This window comes from Phaenicophaeus curvirostris, chromosome 8, assembly GCF_032191515.1.
Source record: "Phaenicophaeus curvirostris isolate KB17595 chromosome 8, BPBGC_Pcur_1.0, whole genome shotgun sequence".
Classification (NCBI taxonomy): Eukaryota; Metazoa; Chordata; class Aves; order Cuculiformes; family Cuculidae; genus Phaenicophaeus; species Phaenicophaeus curvirostris.
Genome location: NC_091399.1, coordinates 38,328,394 through 38,351,129, shown reverse-complemented (window position 1 = coordinate 38,351,129; position 22,736 = coordinate 38,328,394). Strand labels below are relative to the sequence as shown.

Here is a 22,736-nt window from a genome sequence, read left to right as displayed (position 1 = left end):
TTTGTCATCCAAAGGGAAGTGTGGCAACTGCTAGGGCACAGTGTGTTACTGCATGCAATTGAGTAGATGCCTACTGGAAGACACTGGTGTGCTAAAGCCCATCTAAAGAAGGGCAAGAGAGCTGGGGAAGGGTCTGGAGCACAAATGTTATGGGGAGCAGCTTCGGGAACTGGGGCTGTTTAGTCTGGAGAAAAGGAGGCTGAGGAGACACCTCATCACTCTCTGCAGGATCCTGAGAAGAGGTTGTACAGAGGCAGGTATTGGTCTCTTCTCTCAAGTAACAAGTGATAGGATGAGAGGAAATGGCCTCAAGCTGCACCAAGGGAGGTTTAGATTGGATATTAGGAAAAATTACTTCTCTGAAAGAGTGATGAAACATTGGAACAGGCTGCCCAGGGAAGTAGTGTAGTCACCATCCCTGGAGGTGTTTAAAAGCCACGTGGATGTGGAGCTTAGGGACCAGGTTAAGTGATAGAGCTGGCAGTGTTAGGTTAAAGGTTGGACTCAATGATCCTAAAGGTCTTTTCCAACCTAAACAATTCTGTGATTCTATTTTCCAGGCATGGTCTTAAAGCCAGGGACTGCTCACACTGAGGACTGATCACAGCTGATTCCCAGTTTTTACAGATGGTGTCTAATCCAAGCACTTCTATTGAAATGGGAGCTTTCGTATGTGTTTTAAGACATTTCTTCACAATGGCAGATTAACAAGTACCCCTTTTGGTAGGTAAGGCAGAGTCATTGTTGCAGAGTATTACAAAATTCTTATGCCTAATTCTGAAACTCACTGTGGGTGATACTCTAAAAATGTAATGAGAGTATATACAGCTAACAGTAACTAATATTGGTTTTGTTTGGCTGGGAAATATTCATTGCTTTAAATTTATTTATTAATTCTAGATTTTTCCTTTCAGAAGTCACAAACCCCACACTTGTTACATAGACTTTGGACTTTCGGAGGCAGGAACTGTGGCGCTGGCTGTAAGACTAAGGATAGCTAAAGCAAGACCAGTGGAATTCATTTATTAAAGCTAAGGTCCTTACCAATACATTTCAGACGCTCTTACTGCCACAGACAGTTAAAATGCTTTTCACTCTCACAATGAAAATAAATAAATAATTTGAAAATACTGAAAGAAAACAAATTCCTATTCAGACACACCATAGAAAATACTCACTAAAGGTGAGTATTTTGGGTTATAAGGTAAGAAAAAAAGCAGTTATAATGCACTCGTTCCCAGTTTCATCTGACACGGCTGTGCCAGTCAATAATGCTGCCCCTCTACAAACACACTGCAGTAAAATCAAACGCAGTCCTGCAGCACTATTAGTGAGATCCCTGAGTATCAGCCATGTGGATGAGATGTGCTTCTGTCTAGCTTTACCCCCAATCTCCGCAACATGCCTTTGCCAACATATTCTGCCATAAGAAAAGGAAATGCCATGCTGACATTCATAGAATGTGTAAAAAAACAGGGACTAAAAGGTGTCCTGCAGCCCACCCATATTTATTGATATGTTATGGATGAACCCCCTTATGGATCAACCATATTAATGCCACTTCTGACCAAAACGTTTAAGCTTGCCACAAATACATTTATAGTTTAAGATGATAGCCAAAAAGTCTTCATTTTAATGGACCTAAAGGTCTCAGCCAGTCTTTTTTCTTCTATGAATACCTACCTAGTTATGCCAGGAGAAACCTGCAGGTGGGCATGCTCAGCAGTAGCCAGCAGCAGAGGAAACTTGTCCTTGAAACTGCACTTTGGATGAGCTATGGGAAGGCCACAGTCTGAGCACATGGCATTCAAGCAGCAATGTGCTATGACATGATGCTTGAGGACAGTTTCCTCTCTACATTTAATTGGCCTGTGACTTTATTTTGATCAGTTCTGGTCAGTGATTGCAAATAACACAATGCTGTATTTGGTGCGTAAGATGATTCCTGTTGCTATTTAAAGACCACAAATACACACATAAATCCAATGACAAAACTTTTACTGTGTTCTACACCAGAAAGCATGAACAAACATGCTAATCTACACAAACAATGCAAAGATGGTGGGTGAGTACTTGCCGCATCTTGAACACTGCAGAAACTGTTTGCAAGTGCTATGAGTGCAGGTTCTTCCCACCCAAGGGATGCTGGCCAAGGAGCTCCAGTCCCGCTGCAGAGCTGGCTCCCACTTTGCTCACCTGCCTCTGGTGTCCTTGCCTCTCCAGAACAAGTGCACTTCGTGGTTTTAGGGTTTTTCCTCCCTTTACTGTTATTTTTTCTGAAGATTAATATAGCATAGCTGATCTCTGGTCAAGAAAACACAACCTTTCTGTCACCACACTCAATTTGCAAACCTGTAACAGGCACTTGGTTTAATCCCACTGAGTTGTTCTAACTGGTTTTGCCAAACAAAACTTTGCACCAAAAAACTGAACTATTACCAGGGCATGACTCCGTGCCGAACATTTTCTGAAACAGCAAAAGGCACCTCAGAATGATCCCTTACCAGTATTTTTATAAATTTCCATTACACTACGCACTATTTCAAGCACAACTATTTGCTTTGTTAAAAAACTGTATTTATCTCTGTGCAAAATAAAACCTCTGACCAAGCTGTGCTAAATACATACGTTTTCACAGACTGATTCATCTCTCATGCAAGTTAATGCAAGCTTTAATGATCTCAGGGAATCTTTGGATCAGGATCTAGGTTGTGTTCGTGATTCTGAAAGCATGAAGTGACTCATAACTTCTTATATTTTCCTCAATGATTTTAGAAAAAGAATTAAGTTATTTATTTGGAAGTTCTTAAACAACCTTTCAGAACTGAGACATCATAGGCACTTGCAAAAACAAAACAAAAAGCTCAGAAAACCAGCAATAACAAAATGGGAGGCATTATTTCTTTTGCATTAATCTACTGCACATAGCTAATAAAAACTTGACAGAGACTCTCTGATTAGAAAGTCACCTGTGAGTTCTTCACATAACACATCTCAATGCCTTATATTACCCTCGATCTTAAAAACTTCACAAAGGTTTGGAGCACTGGATTTATTCCACTGCTGGTATGTTACAGGCACTGCTACAGACACCAGCTCAGATTAAATCACACAGGACTGCTGCCTGTCCTGTATTGCTGGGTCACTCCTGTGCTTGCATAATAGCTTGAATGCTCCACAGATTTGTGTTACGCTCTCATAACCACAGGTGAGGCACCACGCTTGCTCAAGCTAACAAAGGACAGGCTATAAAACATCTGGACCTGCAGGTCCTTTTTTGGTGCTTCTCAGAGCTGAACCTCAGGCTGGTCCTGGGATTTTCACTATTAGGTCTGCTTGCAAGATGTGAATGCTCAACAGCTTAATATTTGTGAAAGCACAGGTTCAGTTCCACCTTTGTGCCACATCAAGTGAGCAACACTGCTTCTTTATGTTACTGCTAAGAAAGCAGAGTGGGCTCCTCGTTCTGTGCAGCTCATGGGCTGCTACGCATTGCTTCGTGCTTACTATGGATACCCATAAACACCCTTCATCACAAGTTACGCAATTCAGTGGTAACTCCAAAGAAATAATTGGATTTACACCAGTGAAAAGGAAAGGTAAAGGAGAGATGCAGTAGTTCCTAAATACAATGAATCCAACGACATTCAGGACAAAATATAAAAATAAGATATATTCAACAATAAGCCCTTACAATACTGAGTCTGTAGAAGACATTACAGCAACTTGACCGAGTACCTGGTATAATTCCATTAACATTGGGCAGTGTAAACTATGGCTGAAGTTACTTTATTATCCACTGCACTTCATTAAATATACACTGTCACAGGACTCTTAGAACTACTATGAATAAAGCTGGCTTTTGCTCATCTTGTTGACAAATACATCACAAATATATAAGACATTAAAGTATCATAAAATTAAAAATTTTGCTCCAGGACATTAATTACAAAATCATCACTGATATTGCAAAAGACCTGGATTTCTTTCTTGGCATGCTTTTCTTTAAGGATTGGTGTTCGTAAATTATTTTACCGCGTAACCACCAAGGTTACTGCCTCAGTCTGTCCTTGCTTGGCTGCCGTTAAGTGTGTGTAGGAGAAGCTGTGAGGATGCAGCACAGCACCCTTAAGCTCTATTTTCTTCCCTGAGAAGAACGCGACACAGATTCTGACACAGGATATTTTTGTAGGGTGGGCGTTAAACCAGCCAAAATGAGTCCTTGAATGCTGCCATGCCAGAGCAGGCACATCACAGTCAAAACCAGGGGTGGTTCTGACCACAGTCTGCGAGCCAACTCCCTCATCGCACACCGATGTACTTTCCTGGGGTCTGCTAGATCCTCATGCAGCTCCACTCCCAGTGGTGCCCGCAGCAATATTGATTTTCCAAACCAGGAGTTCTCAGGTGGGGTTTTAAACTGGTACAGCTACGAAGGCCAGCACATCCAACCATCTCCCTCCTCCTCGCACACATAATGTGAATAACGTAACACAGTAAATATAAAATAGAGACTAAAATAATGAATGTGAGCAAGCAGTGTGCCCAGGTGTCCAAGAAGGCCAACAGCATCCTGGCTGTATCAGGAATAGTGTGGCCAGCAGGAGTATGGAAGTGATTGTGCTCTTTTGCACAGTGCTGGTGAGGCCGCACCTCGAATCCTGTGTTACGTTTTGGGCCCCTCACCACGAGAAACATATTCAGGGGCTGGAGCACGTCCAGAGAAGAGCAAGAGAGCTGGGGAAATGTTTGGAACACAACCATTACAGGGAGCAGCTGAGGGAGCAGGGGCTGTTTAGTCTGGAGAAGAGGAGGCTGAGGGGAGACCTCATCACTCTCTGCAGCTTCCTGAAAGGAGGTTGTAGTAAGGTGAGTGTTGGTTCTTCTCCCAAGTAACAAGTGATAAGACAAGAGGAAATGGCCTCAAGTTGCACCAGGGGAGGTCTAAACTGGATATTAGGAAAAATTACTCCACTGAAAGAGTTGTCTAGCCCTGGAAGAGCCTGCCTAGGCAAGTGGTGGAGTCACCATCCCTGGAGGTATTTAAAAGATGTGGCACTAGGGACATAGTTTAATGGTGGAGATGGCAGTGCTGGGCTTACAGTTGGACTTGATGATCTCAAATGTCTTTTCCAACCTAAACAATTCCATAACTCTGAATTCTAAATAAAGACAGCATAGCCACACAAAACACACAAGAACGTCTTCTAAAAGGACAAAAGGAAATGTAGAAAAGCTCTGGTTTGGCTAGCAAGTCATAAGTGATACAAGGACTGAGGGTTTGACAGGGCAGGCTGGACAAGGTGGCAGCCACAACCCCCTTGGGAGCTGAACATCACATGGCTGACATCCAGGCTGGCACAGGACAAACCTCAGTTTTCACATGCACACACAAACTTAGCACCAACTTATAATGATAATAACTCAAATTTGTCCCCTCACAATTGGAAAGATAAGCAAAAGGAGCAGAAAACAAGAGAGACAAAATGTGGAAGAACAACCTTAAATTACATTTAGTTGCTTATATGTGGGCTCAGTTTTTGAAATAATTTTAATAACAGAACACTCATCTCCAGAACAATGTCATGAGGTAGCTTGCTAATAAGCTTTTTTCACTCAGTAATTAATAATAAGCATTCATCTTATACTCCCAGTTAAATGGTGTCAGTAGTCACTTCACTGTATTTTAATTCTATTAAAAATCCCTATTTTAATCCCATTAGCTAAAGAGTAGCCGCTCCAGTTGGAAGCTTTTGTAAGACAAACATCAGCGGATGGCTTTCTCAGTAAACCAGCAGCCAATTCATTCATGTGCTATCACTTTTACTTGAAATTCAGTGCCCTCCCATACTGCATTGGCATCTAATGAGCGTTCTTTCATTTACACCTATGGCGCTCTTTTGATTTCAATTAAATTATGAGGATTGAAAGGAGCAGAATTTGACCTTCTGGGTATACCCAGATAGAAAGAACAAGCTGCATAGCATCTTGGAGTCAAATCTCATGCATCTGGTCATAAACTTCTCTCCAATGATGGATTAAATTAGCCTGTGTAACAGACATCAAAACAAAAAGCTTAATGTGTTTTGATGTTGAGATGAGCTACATACAATTTATTAGGAAACAAATAATCATAGTAAATTACAGTTCACAGCTGAAAACAAAAGAAAGTGCCTTAATATTAATAGTTTTTCTCACACATAATTTCCAGGAACCCTTTCTGTTCCTCTCTGGCTCAGGTAGTGAAACACAGTCTGCCTTGCCTCCCAAAACGTGTGGACAGGTCACCTCTCTTTTGTATGCAACTCATCCCAAAAAGCTTCGAGACTGTGGTGTGAAAAGCTAGGATGGCTCGTCCCTTCTGCTATTGCTTGGCAAGAGCTTATTACTTCACTCATGCCACATGCGCCACAGCCTGCAGTGTGATGAATAATGCCTGTGCCTGTGCCTCACTGCAAGGTTCTGGCTGATGTTGGCTCTTAGCTTGGAATAACTAGTCCTCAATGGTCGGTAAATAATGCAGAGGGTGTCTTCAAAGTCACAGTAAAAAAAACAAAAAAAAAGTTCAAATTTTCTCTGTGTTTTCTTGAGCAGAGTTGGTTGAAATGAAATTAACAAACATAAAAATTATTAAAATATCCTATAGCAAACCTGGTTTGCCCATTCATGCTCAGCTGGCATTTAGAACTTAGGGCCACATGAAGTATTAAATGCATTACAGAACTGCGATACGTGTTTTTAGTAGACAGCAACTGATGCTGTATATAAAAAAATAAGACTAACATTCTACTTTTCTGTACATGAAAGGTCAGTGTAACAGGATCAGAATGGCACGTCAAGCTTTACAACAGCACAGAAGAAATGCTCCTTTGGCATTAAGGCAGTTTTGCTGTGTGTTTTGGTGACATCACCTTTATCCACACAGTCTCACGCTCATTTCTCCAGAGCACAGCTCTTTCAGTGCACACACTGGACAATACTTCATGGAGAGCTATTTGTATATTTGTTCCTCATCCTTTCTTCATCCTTTAAGAACAGTTTTATTTACTGCACACTATTTTAAGCCTCAGAAACAAGGAGGACTCTCTGTGTTTCTACCGGTATGAGAGAGCCCCTGCAGCCCCTCCTCTTAGAGATGCCATGCCAGTCTCTGCTCTCCTGCCCAGAAACATTTGATCTCACCCCTGGGACACCAAGCAGCTCCATGCTGAGCATTCCAGCCACTCACAGTGAGGTGGCTCCTGAAAGCTGAAGGCATTCCCCACCACAGGATGGGCTGTGTTCTTCCAAAGGCTGATGTGTAGGGTAAATCCACCTGGATTCTCGGGAGGCTGGGAAAAACCTCCCTGCTGAAAGAATGGCCACTCCACACCGACCCACAGTGCAGTCTTCTTCTGAAAGGACAAAAATTGCTTCAAAACAGAAGGCCATCAGAAGTTACTATGCTAGGCAAAGAATTGAGGATTTCCCCCTCTAGTCCTAATAGTCTTGAGAAGAAAATATTTTTCAGGGAAGCAATGATAAACTGGAAAAAATCTGTTCAGGACCTAAAGTTTTATGAATGCACAACCTTTTTCAGGAGACCAAAGAAGCAAATGGCAGGTCTGGAGGAATACTTGTGTGCCTGAAAAAGATCTATCTTTTTATGTTGATGTTTCATATTTTGATTCTAGGTAAACTTGAAAGAGAAAAAAATCACCCTTAAGCAACTTTCCAAAGAGATGGTATCCATCCATGCAGCTAGTCCATAAGGAACAGCTTTGCTCTTCGGTCTTCATGAAGCTCACCCCTAAGGCATGAGGTCAGGACCTCCACACAGCTGAGTGTTCCAGCCAAATGCAGAGATCCCAGCGGCAAGACCAGCCCTGGGGCTGCTCTGTCCCACTGCAGGTCTGCAGACACTGCTCTGAACGCCCAGCCTGCACTCCACATGCAAAAGCAAACTGAAGGCTGTACCAGGACAGTCATCTGTGCTAGTCACTGTTCCAAGGTGAAGAGACCAGCATGGCACAGCTGAGGAAAAGCACAACTTACAGAGCATGCCGTGGTTCAAAGCTCTGCTTGCCTGAGCTGGGGACTGCTGTGAGTTTCTGATGCAGCGTGATGTGGAATGGGAGCCTGAGCAAGAGCTGCCTAGGGCCATCACCCAGCTGCTGGGCTCCAGGAGCAGCAGGAGCAGTACAGGTCCCTGCAGCAGCCCCTGCATGCTGAGGGCTTATAGGAAACATCAAGCTGCTTATTAAAAAAATCCTGATGTGGCAACCAAGCTGCTATGACAATATGACTCAATGGGGATTTAGGTGCAACCTCCCCCTTCACAGGGAGTCTGAGGGCACTGTTTGCTGAACTTAGTGCCAAGAAGGCTCGCATGCAAGCAGTTTGCTCTTCTTTTCTGCATTAACAAGGAATACTAATTCTCTTCAGACTCTGAAAAGGAAAAAAAAAAACTAGCTGAAAGTTCTTTATGGTGATGTTTGCCTTCATACTGCTTCCCTGCCTTCCTTCATTGCCTCCTGTCAAATACATGAGTATCATGATGCTTCCTAAACACACACATCACTTGAAACGTGCTCTGCTCAACCTCATTTCCAGTTTCACCTGCTCCAGCATGAATTATTCCACTACGCATCCATCAGGGGGAACCAAGAAGCCACAGGAGGTAAACATGAACCTGGCACCATCATGTGCTGGAGGTTTTTCAAAGTCATATAACTCCTTAATGCTTTGCATTTTGATTGCTGAAAGTTTCCAGGTCCTCTACTACTGTGAGACTGAAGCAATCTTTATGATCGGCGTGAGTTCAAATTTTTATGCATGTATTTATGCAAATCTGTATTTTTAGATATATATACCTATATATTTATACATGCACACACACAAATTATGTGTTAGAGACAAAGACTGGTAATAGGTTTTTGTACTCAATGCTAAAGTGCTTTTTCTTAACCTTAAAGAATCAGCAAAATTCTCCATTGTAAAGTAGATGGAAGAAAAGGATGGATAGAAGCTAAGAGGTAGCTTCTGTAGATGATCTAATACTCAGACTTATTAGTTCATTAGAAAAAAAATGATCGTTCTTTCTTCTTTCTTGTCAACTATGAACATTCGTCTTAAAAGATATTCTATTTTAGGTAAGCATTTCTTAAGAAGAACAAACTCATTGTATTCTGTTAATCTTACATTTCTGTTAGTGCCAGTTATGTTTTTTCATGCTGTTCACCCCATGCAGCCAAAGTCAGTGCATTCAGACTAACGGACTAGAAAAATGCAATATCGTTCCAAAAGGACACAATTCCTTTTGCTTTAAGGTCTCCCAGAGCTCCTCTAAAGCTATATAAAAATGGTCTACTCATTGGAATAAAAAGGAAGGACATACTAGATACGGAAAATGCTCAGAATAGGATGAAAAGGACAGGTAAAGGTATAGACTTGTCTGTAAAGAGTCACTAAGTAGGTCAGTTTAAAACAGAGATAAACTGGGGGAAATGTCATAGATATGTACAAAATCCTGTGTGGCATGGAGAAGATGGATTGGGAGCAGCTTATCATCATATCCAGTGCAAAAAACAAGAGCTCCAAATAAACCTGGCATCAGAGAATAATTTCTGATAGCACAATATGTTAATCCTGCCTCTCAGTTTCTCCCTAAGTGACCCTATAACTTATTAGAATGAGTTTAGTGTGACTAGTCAGAATCAAATCCATCAGAAGTAACTAAGATTTATCTAATCTCAGGCTAATCTGACAGCCAACACTGATAAGTTTTTTTTCTGCTTTAACCATATTTATATATCATATTCCAACTGCAGGAGCTGCACAGAAGGAGATCTAAGTCCTAAGAAACACCCATCTCCTGCCTCCTGACACCTGATCTAATTTTGTTCCCTGGGGTAAGGCAGTGCCTGAGATGGTAGAGGAGCTGATGGGCATCAGAGTGGAGAATGAAGATGACCACAGAGAAGTCTTTCTGCTGTGACACAACACACAATATTGAAAGGTGGGAAAAACAAGAACTACCCAAAACACTGATGTATAAGGGACTAAAGAAACCTTAGGATTATGTTAAAGTGCCGTATTCTGAATAAGGGATGTAGATCTCAATGCTTCTGAAGACAGCTGTGGACCAGAGCCAAACCCAGCCACAACCAATGTAATCCCATTTAGCTCTATGCACTCCGAATTTCCCACAAATTAAGCAGCCCTTTAAGCTACTGCACAAAACATACACCTTACAGGCAAGGCCATCACTTAAACGTATCAGAAACTGATTTCTTTGTTGTATTTCATGCAAAGTCAGTTAAACTGAAGAAAAGGGGCAATAGGGGCACAAATTATCAACTAGTTTTTGTTTCTTTGGTTCTTCCCCCTACCCTTCACCATGGATAAAGGCTGATATCTTTGATGAATTTTACACACAGAACGCCATTAAAAAACAAGGATATCTTGGACAAGGACTAAATAGGGTATGACACTTTGCATCACACCTATTTATGCTAAATTTATGCACATAAAAATAGCAGCAATGATTAAAAAGCACCAGCAGCTCTTAAGCTCTGACTGGTAGTTCCAGGATCTTAATTTTTACCTTGTTGAAGTTAACATATTGTTGCTATTATAAATGGAAATAACCATTCAGCAGCAGAGTGTTAATGACATCCCATTAAAAAGAGTGCCTTTCCCCGGCAGAATGGAGCACAGACACTGGTGAGCCTTGCAAAATGCACAGAAATAATTTAAAGGAGCTTCTGTGCACAGATTTGAAAGCTGATGTGCTAGCAGAGGCAAGCACATCAGTGTTCGTTTTGTGTGGCCTCTTTCATAGCTTTTATACTTCTGCAGGAATCCTGAAATGTGGCTTTACCAGGAAAAAAAAACTCAGTACTTGGAAACATACCGCAGCACCTGCAACTATGGAAAAACAAGTAAAGAAAACCCTGTTTTATGGCACTAAGAAGAGTTCCTACAAATACATGCATATTAAATGAAGTTTGCTTTCAGATTTCACGATGACCACTGTTCCCAGAATGGCACACCAAGCAGAAGCCCCTACTGGGGTCCAAGTCTGTGACGCTCCATGAAGATTGCCTTTGTCCTGGAGACAATTCTGAGTCAAATCCGCTGTCCTAGGATGCATGTACATACCATATTGCTATACAGACCACACCAATATGTGGCTACAAACACAATGTGTCTATATTCTACCATTTCTCACCTTAACTGTTATCCTGTTATTTAGTATTTGGTAAAAAATGCCCCTCAAAAAATAGTTTGTTTCCCATTTCTTCCTCCTCTCAAAAAACAAAAGACAGTTCTACTTAACTGTCACTCCAAGATATTAAAAATCATACTGACTTTCACGGGACTTCTGATCCAATTTGTTTTAATACTTAAACCCTACTTGAAAAATTAAAAGCATTGACCTGTTTAAATAAATAAGTTTTGCTGAGTTGTAGAAGTCTGAAGAAGATTATTAAACCTTGGAATGTTATTAATATCGATCATAACTACATTTCTGTACTATAATGATTCATCTTCCTGCTCACATACAGGATTACAACATTTTCTTATTTCATGAGACAAAGAATGCATCTGTGAATCAACAGTGGCCTCCCTGCTATGCCCAGAGACGGGCAAGGCCAAGCAGGGGGCACAACGTGGCTCCCTTGGCCACGAGAGGCAGGTACAGTCTGGGGCTGTGCATAGGACATATACACATCCTTACCATGGAGCAGGAGGTGGGATCGGGTAGACCCTCCAATCCTAGAACACACAAAATCATTGAGGTTGGAAAAGACCTTTAAGATCATCAAGTCTAACCATCATCCCAACACTACCATGCCTACTAAACTATGTCCCAAAGTGCCATGTCTACGTGCTTTTTGAACACCTTCAGGGAAGGAGACTCTGGGCAGCCAGTTCCAATGCTTAATCATTCTTTCAGTAAAGACTTTTTTTCTAATACCCTATCTAAATCTCCCCTGGTGCAACTTGAGGCCATTTCCTTTTGTCCTATCACTTGTTACTCGGCAGAAGACACCAACATCCACCTCATTACATCCTCCTTTCAGGTAGTTGTAGAGAGCTATGAGGTCTCCCCTCAGCCTCCTTTTCTCCACTCTAAAAAATCCCAGTTCCCTCACCTGCTCCTCATAAGATTTGTTCTCCACATCCTCGACTGGCTTTGCTGCCCTAAACATGAGTTACCGCAGGGGTGCAGGGCTGTCCTACAAGGACAAAGACATGCAGGTCACTCTGCAGGACAAGCCTTTGAAGTAATACTTTCTAATCTGTCACAGGACAAAGTAGGGATGAAAGGTGGAAGAAGGTACCCGGGACCACCAAGGAAACTGTGTCCAGTTCTGGGTTCTTCAACTCAAGAAAGACGAGGAACCACTGGAGAGAGTCCAGCGGGGGAACATGGAGGCGATGAGGGGACTGGAGCGTGTCTCTTATGAGGAGAGGCCGAGAGCCCTGGGTCTGTTCAGCCTGGAAAAGAGTAGGCTGAAAGAAGATCCCATCAGTGCTGATCAATATCTAACAGGGCAGGGTGGGCTGGGGGGAAGGATGGGGCCAGACCCTGTTTAGTGGTGGCCAGTGACAGGATAAAGAGCAACAGGCACAAACAGGAGCATGGGGAGTTCCACCTGAAATGAGAAAAAACCGCTCCACTGTATGAGTGATGGATCACTGGAACAAGGAACAGGCTGCCCAGGGAGGTTGTGAAGCCTCCTTCTCTGGAGATATTCAGAACCTGCCTGAACATGATCCTGCACAACCTGCTTGAGGTGACCCTGCTTTAGCAGGGGGTTGGACTGGATGAGCTCTGGAGGGCACTTCCAACACCAACTGTTCTGTGATAATATGAGATGCAGAACATTGACTATCAAGCCATGGAGTCCAAGAGGATCCAGGATCCCCTGTTCAGGCTACACCTCTAACACCTGCCTGATCCTCTTCTCTCCCCATGGATCCCTGTGGATCCCCATGGATACCTACAGATTCCCACTCCTCCATGCCTCCTCACTAGGCATCTCTTTCCCTTCTTGCCATGCGCCCACGCAGGCAGGGACCAACACACATAGCCCCTCAGAACATGGCCAATCATGAAAGCTCGTGAGATGGCATTGTTTACTCACGGATAACAGCATCCATGCCCATGACATTACCTTCCCTCCCTCCTGGGCACACTAGCTGGGTGCTCTTTACATCGGGAGACTGCCCTCCAGAGTGGGTGACCACACAAGCTTTGCATCAAACATCCATACAGCAAGGAGCCTCCAAACACAGGTGGCATTGTGCCACGCTGCTGAACTACCACAAGGTTCTAGCTGCATCCATCCTCCCCTCCAGCCTCAACTTGCAACTTTCCCAACAACTATCACATACAAATCCTCACAACTAGACCTCCTGCATATGACCACGAGCATTACAAAGCCCTCCTGTTACAAGCCAAACAGATTATGGGATGTTATGCCACTGAGCAGGATATCTAATGCAAAAATGAATATTCTTCAACAAAATCCATTTTAGGACAATTCTGCTCTTCCATCACCCTAAAGAACTCTTCACCCTTTGTTTCACATGTTCATGAATTTGTAATCAGCCTCTTGCCAGCGTTCATTCAGAACATCATGAAGTACTCCGGTAACTCATGTATTTCACAAATCTCACTGCATAACGTGGCAAGAACCCTCCTGGCACGTGCCTGAAAAGCATGGCACATTGCCATGCAATATGTCACTGTGCCATGACACACAGAAATCTTAGCTTCTTCTGCAGCATTTGGCTGTAGGAGACTGCAACTCATCTGTTGAAATGGCTGAACATGAGGAGGAGCATGTAAACTCACAGTGAAGACAAAGAAAAGCCATGGATGACTCATCCATGGAGGTGTTCAAGGTCAGGTTGGATGAGGCTTTGAGGAACCCGATCCAGTGGAAGGCATCCCTGCCCATGGCAGTGGAGGTGGAACTAGATGGTCTTTAAGGTCCCTTACAACCCAAACCATTCTATAATTCTAAGATGTTATGATTCTAGGAGATTCACAACACTGGGCAGAAATAAATGCACTAGCAGCACCCTTGCTGCTCTCAGGTACTTATCTATTAGTTTGGCACCTATACCTTGATTAGCTGTGAAAACCATCAGCCATTTCTAGAAAAAATTTTGAATGGTTTACAAGACAGAGCAGGTTACACTGCAGGACACTTCTGCCAGGAAAATAGAAAGACCATGTCATATTTCTAGTTCATAATCAATATCCAGCCTACAAAGCACCAGGAAAATAAAACGACGTTATTCCTACAGGAGAAAGCAGTGATGGATTTAGGAAAAAAAAAATCCTTCTCCATATAAGGGCTGTGAACATTTTCCCCACTTAAGACAACGTGTGGGATCATATTCACAGACACAGAAATATGTTCTGTTCTCTGACACCCACAGTCCTAGAACACCGCGCTGAAGTGCTGGCAAGAATAAGAACCATTTGTTAAGCACAAAAAATGTCTCACATAATTAGAGAACTGCTGAAAGCTACCAATTTAGTACTCAGGCTTTAAAATGTAAGATTTTTTTTTTATTGTAACAACAGCTAAAGCTTCAGTATGCCTAGAGGTGGGAACGCCTAACGCACGCACCACACAGTTTGATCAGTGTATCAAATACATGAGGCAAAATTAAACACAAGGTACAATGAGATTTCAACACCACTCAAACAACACCTTTTGCAGATTTCATGCTCATTACAAAGTGAAGTTGCCCACCAGGCACCAAGAGGCCCCTTCCTGCTGGGGTGACATGTTCACCTTCCCAGCCTCATCCATTTCCCCCCAGCTCCCCCCGCTTCCAGGCATCGCTCCATAAACATCCCCATGGTTCCCTCTTGTCATGGCAGTGCTCCAGCTCCTACTTAAACTGCCCAGTGATCAACAGCAATGAAGACTACAAATGTCCTGCAAAGCGTCTACCAGGGATGAAAAGCAGTCTCTGCCTAATAGGCCTTTTAATGGTCAAATGCTGAGAAGAGCAATGAAGAGGAGATCCTGGGCTGTTGCTCTGCTCATCCTGGTGTTAGGAAGAAGTGGATGGTGCTGGTGATACCAGGATGCTCGATCCATCCCTCAGACACAACACCCCTCATCCTCCTGGGGTGCAGGATGGATTTATCACCCTCATTCCCTTCCACCAGTGCTTGCCATCCCTTTTCTCATTCCTTCACCCTTCTTCCTCCATCCCTGTCCAAGTAAATAACCCACTCTGAATTACTTTTCCCAGTTGGTATTCGGTGTTCATGACTCCTCCAAGATAGCTGCAGGCAGGGCTGAGCACAGCCCTTCTGCCTGGTCCTCGTGTCCCTCCCTCCCTGGCACAGTGCACGTGCTTCATCCAAAATAGGAATGGTTTGCCTTGATGATCTAAGAGGTCTTTTCCAACCTAGTGATTCTATGACTCTATGATTCTACATGCCACTGCAAATAGAGCATATGGCATTTGAACGTGGTTTTTTTAATGTATGAGAATAAAGTGATGCAAGAGAGAAGCAAACAGTGGGAGGGACTGGTGGGGTTTGACCCCAGAAGAGGTGGAGCTCCTGGCCCTGTCAGAGCAGCCATTGCTGCCACCCCTTGCTCTGCCACCAGAACCTGCCAGCTGCAGCTCCACACCTTGGCCACCAAAAGGCACCAAGAGATCCTCTCATCTCCTTACAGTGCCTCCTCAGCCTAATGGCTAAGATCCCGTGAGGGCTTGCTCACCTCCAACGACAATCAAGACCCAACGCTTACTACAGATGAAATAATGCGTGCTGAGAAAAGGACAGACAGCACTGATGATGGTCTCTCGTGTAGCTTCTGACACGACACAAGTAGGGTGTCAGGACAGCGAGTTCCTCTCGGAGCAGTTTCTGACATGTAACCTTTCTCTTGGCATCTCATCATCTTTCTTCCACAGTCTTCCCCAAGTCAATTGCAGTAAAAATTTTAAAAGTGCAAAACCAGATGTCAACAAAGCAGTATTTTAAAATCAGCAGCTGAAAAACAACCCAAGTCAACAAAAGCTTTAAATTCCACTCGATTCTCCACTTCAGAGCGGCAGTCTCCAGGGAATGGAGCATCAGCTACGTGGCTTGAGGTCAGTGCTGCCAACTCCAACTGTCAGTGAGCAGACGAGCATGCTCTGCTCTGCTACGTTGCTCATGACATCACACAACATGGTCTTCTGAGCTCACACAGATTTCTGTTTATCAAAATGCTCTTTGAGTACATATTTTATACCTGGAAGATTGCTCTATTGACTGCTCTATTTATAGTCTGTGTCTCATCTTCCAAGAATCAAACTTCAGTAATAAAGTAAGCATCAAAGATTTCACAAGTGTGTCTTTGCATCTTAAACACATCATTGAAAAAACAGTAACGACTAGCAATTTACATGACATAAAGCCGAGTGTTTGTTTGCATCCATGGGAACTTGCACAGCACACACAGCCCCACAGGAGTCCCACTGACTGTTTCACACATCTTGATTAGTGCATCTGAATAAACGGTATTGCTGTTTGCCACCCAACTGAGACACATCCAATTTTTTCTGCCCACTGTCTCCTGTGCTTATAAAAGGCTAGATCCTCAGATTTGCTTTGCACTAGATCTCGTTTTCATTTATTTTCACAAGCAAAATAATGGGGGGGGGAGCAAGTAAAAACCATTTTACTCCAATAAGCTCAAATTTCTGTAGCTCTATATTCCTACACTCTAGGTATGAGTTAACTAAAGGATGAAGAATGTTCTCCTCCTCATAATAAAAAAGAGATCCTTCCTCAGCTTATGGCTTCCTTCCTCTCTATTCACCGTAACTTGACCTATTAATATTTTACTTGCTCCATCTCACCAGAGCACCTCTCGAGTTGTACAGATTTTATGCTCCTTTACTTCCCTAATTTTGCACTTAGCTACAAAACTGCCAGTGGCAGCCTCTCCGTAGGGCTGGCAGACCTCTTACACGAAGCTGCACCCAGACTAATTCACAGCTCCTTCCATGTGTTATTCTTCCCGACCATGATGTCTCTCCACCTTCCACTTTCCCATAACTTCCAGACAGGTCGTGACTAAAGGTGCGTGCCTACCCAGTGAAGGTACAGTCAAACACCTAGGATTTCTCTGCCATCAACAAATTGCTGCATTCCCAGGAAAAAAAAAAAAAAAGCTAACAGATCTGAAAGACCTGTCCTAGGATTTGATGCAATCTGCCATGCAGGCGAATGAAAGCCTCCAGAAACCATGCTAAAATTAGAGAGAGCTGAGATGAAAACCAAGGACACATGGTGGCTCTTAGGAATCTTTAAATAGGGCTTAGCACAAAACTTGGGTGCTTGGTCTGTACTCAGCTTAGGTCTATGACATCATTAATATATGTTACAAAATAGCGCTTACTGTTTCTGGGATACTTTTCTACACAGCTCAGGGCAATCCTTGTGGGTTTCCCGACACCCACCTAGTGGACCAGCAGATTTTCAAAGTGCCCATGATTAGTCTGATGGAGTCACACACCCTCATTTAAGGGGAAGCATTTCCTCCTATATCTGCCTGCAGAAGCTCCGACTCTCAGGTCATCAGCCTGAGCTCTGCCCAAGTTTGATGCTTTGCTGTATTCTGTATCACTGGTGTCTACAAAGATCAAGGCACACAGCCCAAGCTTTGTACAGATGCAAATACCTGTGAGGCTATTAATTCCTCATTAAGCTGAAGTTTTGTGGCTTTAACAGCACGCACACAGTGCTGTCCTGAAATATTCAAAAAATAATGGATAACCTTCCTTTTAAAATCCTATATTGTAAGCAACTACGTCTTTAACAGATTTTTTTTAATGAATAATTAAGAAGCATTTATAAATTCCTGTGGGACCATTAGCTCATGACCATGCCCCGTTCCTCCTTTCAACAGACTCCCAGACAGCAGCAGACACAGGTTGTGCCGTGTCCCAGCAGCTGCCTCAGCCGGGCTCTACACAGGGAGCAGCGTTTGCCTCCCAGCCCCTGCCCCCAACCTGTTAAGCACCCAGGGCACAGAGGGCAGTTGGTGAGGATTGCTGTTACTCTAGGAATGGCAATAACTGGTTTAATGTAAACCCACCTTTCCAGTGTTCCATATTATTTGTATGACAGAAGCACACAGAAAAGCTCCTCCTGCCCGAGGTCATTAAAAAACCCACTGGTTTATCACTGAAAAAGTTCTACACATCAAATTCTGGGAAGGGTTCAAGTTCACGTGGACACCAAGCTAAAACGAAACTGAGTATTGGATAATAAGATCATTAATTTAATACAGTTTTGAAATAAAAGACAGTAATTAATACTGTTCAGCAATGAAGAAACCTCCTTTCACTGCAGTTGCATGAAAAGAAATGTGTGACCTGCCCAGGAGGCCGATTCCTTATCCTCCCCCCGTACCTATGAATGGAAGCAACGTCAATATTCTTGAAAAAGAGGTCATGTTTTCCAAGATGCAGAATTTATTTAGAATTATGTGGATTCTGTAATCATCTGTTCCTATTCCTTTAACAAGGCTTGCTACTTCCAAAAAAGTGGCTGCAATCTGCGGGGTGGAGGTTGCCATGGCAAGCACACATCCTCTGCCGAGTCTTGGAGTGAGCAGATGCGTAACTGCAAAACCCACCGGATTAAGTCACTGCTCTTGCCTGATGAGGAAAACGCTTTACATTTCAGCCGCTCCTAAGGATTCTAATTCCTCAGAACACCTGAGGTTAAAACCAGGAACGGCACGTGGCCAGAGCTTTTAGCTGAAAATCACAGATGTGCAAAAGCAAAAATGAAGGGATTTAAAAATCAGAGCGATAGGCATCCCAAGAACATCCAGGATACGGATCATTTTTATTTCCCGAAAACCGAGGAACTTCCAGCAGTGCTTTCAGAGCCACGAGCATCCCTCGTTCCAGCCTCAGGGGCATCACCTGGCCGCTTCCCCGGATTCCTCAGCACACGCTCTGCCCTCGGCAGGGAGACGGAGATGGGTCTGGGGGAGACGCAGCCCCAAGACTCTGTGCCTGCAGCCCAGCCCCTGCCCGGGAGCTTCTCCCGCATCCCCCGGGAACAGCTATGAGCTCATCCCTATCGCCCTGCGGCGCCCCGATCCCCAGGCAAAGAGCTTTAGCACCTTCTCCACGGCGGCCAGGAGCTAAAGCCGGGACGGTGCTACCGGGGGTGGGTGACAGCACGAAGCCACTCGGGACGCGGGGGGGACCCGAACGGGGGCGATTTCCCGGCCCCGCAGGCGCGGCCGCACCTCGCCCCCTCTGCCGAGCCGCCCGGGGCTCCGGGGAGAAGGCGCAGGAACGGGAAAGGGCGCGGGGCTCTCCAGGAGCCTCCCCGAGCAGGTTGGACACCGGCGGTGCGGGATCCGTGCCCGAGGGCAGCGCCCCGAGGGGAGCCCCGCCGCTCGCCCGCGGCCTTTGTCCTCGGCGGCGGCTACGCGGACCCGCAGCCCCGGCATCCCGCACCGGGGAGGGGGGCACCATCCCGCACCGGGAAAGGCTGCATCCCGCACCGGGGAGAGGGGCAGCATCCCGCACCGGAGAGAGGGGCAGCATCCCGCACCGGGGAGAGGGGGAGCGGCATCCCGCACCGGGGAGAGGGGGAGCGGCATCCCGCACCGGGGAGAGGGGCAGCATCCCGCACCGGGGAGAGGGGGAGCGGCATCCCGCACCGGGGAGAGGGGGAGCGGCATCTCGCACCGGGGGAGAGGCGGCAGCATCCCGCACCGAGGGAGTGGCGGCCCCCCCCCCTCCCCGCGCCCCCTCCGCGGCTCGGCGCTACTCACGGTGCAGGCGAGAGCGCGCGTCCATGTGCGGCTGAGCCGCGGTCCCGGCGGCGCGGAGCCTGCGGGGGCGCCGCCGAGGGCTGCCCGCGCCCGCGGCTCGCCGCTCGCCGCCCGCCGGCCCCGCCGCGCAGGGTCCGCCCCCGTGCGCGGGGCGGCGCCCAGACACAAAGACGACGGCAGCGGCGGAGCGGGGCGGGTCCGCTCCCGGTGCCGGTCCCGCTGCGCGCCCGCGTTGCGCTTCGCGGCAGCGCAGGGGCGGAGCGGAGCGGATCGGCGGGGGCGGGGAGGGGTGGGCGTGCCGCGCCTTCGTGCGGAGCGGTGCGGAGCCGTGCGGAGCCGTGCGCAGGCGGTGCCGCCCGTTCCCGCCCCGACGGGGCGCGTCGCCGCCGGAGCATCCCCGGCGGAGCTGAGCATCCGCGGGGGCGGGGAGACGCCGCAAAGCCATCGCTCCCGGGCCGCCCCCCCCGCGGCCCTGCCCGCCTTCGCTCTCCGTCCTGTCCGCAAGGCGGGAGCCGTCGTCGCCACTTTGGAGAAGTTGCGGGGCCGGTGACCTGCGGGAGCGCCGGGAGGTGGCTCACAGCATCCCCGCCGCCGGCTGGGCTGTCCGGGCCGGGAGCTAAACCGGCGCGGGCGATGGGGAAGACCTTGCGAGGCTGTCCCTGCCCGTGGGTCCCCGGGGACACCCTCCCTCCCCGGGGACACCCCGCCGCCGCGAGGGGAAAGGGGCTCAAGCCTCGGTGTGCGACCCGCGCTCCGGTAGCGGCGCTGCGGGCGAGTCGCCGCGCTACCTGGGAGCGATGCTGAGCACCTGCCGGTTCTTGGATTTTTCTGCAGCTTCTCCTGCGCTTTACAGAGCAATTGCTGCAGACGGTCTGCTCTTTCCTTTTACTCTTTTGTTTCCACACGCGGCGGACTCTGCGGCAGCCCCGGCGGGTCCCGTTCGGTGCCCACCTCTGCCTCTCCCCTCAGCGTCCGGGCGGCTTCACAGCCAGCCTGGTCTGTGCTGGGTAAGGATGGCACCTGGCTCTTCCAGCGCCACGGGATCTGCCCAGTGTCAGAGAAGGAAAACATTTAATAGGGGCTGGAAGAGGATCACGGGAGGGTTTATACCAGCAATGAGTTCTCCATCCCTGTTCCAAGTGACTAACCCCTTGGTGCACAGAACCTCTCCCCATCCCTGATGCAGGAACACCTGCTCTGGAGACGGGAGGGGCGGGCAGCTCCTAGACTCTCCTGCTCTCACCGTCTCCAGACTGGGAACTGAAATTGACCCAAATGAGTTTTGCTCCATCAACATGTACTGTTCAAAGCGGGTATTCAAGGGTTTGATTTCAGCAGTGAAATGGGGAGAGGTCTTCAATGTTAGGATCTCCCCATCTGCTCCAGCCAGCCGGAGAGCATCCACAGCCTCCTTGGCTTCTGACCTGGCACCAGCCTGCGGCACCCTTGGGGTTACCTGCCTCAGGCAGGAAACAACCATGGAATAAAATATTCTGTCAGTAGAAAGATATCAAAGAAGAGAGGAAGCCTTTGCTGTTATAACCAGTTGCACATAAACCCAGTGCCAGCCAAATGTGAATACGCATTGGGTGCTGTGCTGTGGAGAAGGCAAAGTGCAGTCTGCACAGGAGTGATGGGTACAGCAGCTTCTGGTGGGCAGGTGATGGAAATTTATATCCCAGGAGATCTAGTGTAGCATCAGATAGGAGATCGTGTGCGTGTGTGTGTGTGTGTGTGTTGTAATGGGGAGTTCTTCTCCCTTCCTGAATGTTCCCTGCAGGCCTGAGAAACATCTCCCAGATTTTGCAGGGCAAAAAGACTTGCAACTGTAAAATCCTGGAAGAATCTGGTTCTTACCTGCAAAACACAGACAGATCTTTCTCCCCGGTAAAGATAAGTGTGGAGTGGGACAAATACACATCTGTGCCATGGGAGAGCTGCAGAATGACAGGGGTAGGTGGGAACCTTCTCTGGGGGGCAAAGTCCCTGTGAGCTGGAGCCTGGAAAGGAGATGGCCAGCATATGGTAGGGGAACAAGGTTCTGCTCCAGACTGAGGCTTTGTTTCCTGCTTAACATTTCTGAGCTTTCTGCCTGTGTCACCACCCTATCCTCTTACAGACACCTCCATAAATTCCTGTCTTTTTGGCAGTGTGTGTTGGAGATCTTCCTGCACCTCCTGCCAGTGTGGCCTTGGCAATGGCAGAATTTGGAGTAAAGAGGGTTTTCTCTTCTGTCTCCAACTTTGTCCATGGCTACTCATTGGTCTACTGTAAATGGGCTACTGGGTTGGTTTTGTTGAGGTGGAGGTGGGACCACTGGAGGGGAGATGCTGCAGAAGTGGTAGCCAGCATGGGACCCCTGGTGTGCAGGAAGAGGTGGGAGCAAGTCCACCCCTGCCTGTAGTAGCACAGGGGTAGCAGCTCCATTTCAGAAGCCTGGGGCTGCAGCGTGGGACCTCCTTATCCCTTCCCACAGCAAAATGGCCCAGGATCAGCGAGGGAGGGCTAGTTTCTAAATGGCAGCATGACCTGTAACTCCAGCCATCCCAGCGCCTTTCCCTGTGTGCTCCTTATACAGAAAAAAAAAAAGCAGATACTTTCAAATGGCTGGGAATGGCTTGTGGCACAGTTTGCTCTACAAGATGCTGGGATTTGCTCTCTGTGCTTCCCTGCATTGCTGTCACTGGCACAATGAGCCACTATAGGCAGCGTATACAAACAAGCAAGAGTCTATTTACTGTGTCTTGTATTTTTCCAAAGCTTTGCTGTATTCCAGCAGCTGCTGCACTGCCTGGTGGGGCAAAGTGGCTGTGTGAGCAGTGAAACCTGCTCTGGAATGGGGCAATTCTAGTGAGAGAGGCAGCAGCTGGTCAGGCTGGTGCTGCTGCAGACCCGTTATCAGTGTGTATG

At 46.5% G+C, this 22,736-nt stretch overlaps 1 protein-coding gene across 3 annotated transcripts in view; it reads right to left on the bottom strand.

The window, feature by feature from the left end:
* The window catches only part of LRRC7 (leucine rich repeat containing 7), a 173,941-nt gene extending 153,897 nt beyond the window's left edge, over positions 1-20,044 (bottom strand). For 2 of the 3 annotated variants that reach the window (XM_069861981.1, XM_069861983.1), the window contains exon 1: positions 19,827-19,990. In XM_069861981.1, the coding sequence (XP_069718082.1) occupies positions 19,827-19,851 (25 nt within the window). In that variant the 5' untranslated portion in view covers positions 19,852-19,990. Of the gene's footprint in view, positions 1-19,826 lie in introns of all 3 variants that reach the window. The other variant, XM_069861984.1, reaches the window with a different exon arrangement.
* Between the last annotated feature and the right edge of the window lie 2,692 nt (positions 20,045-22,736).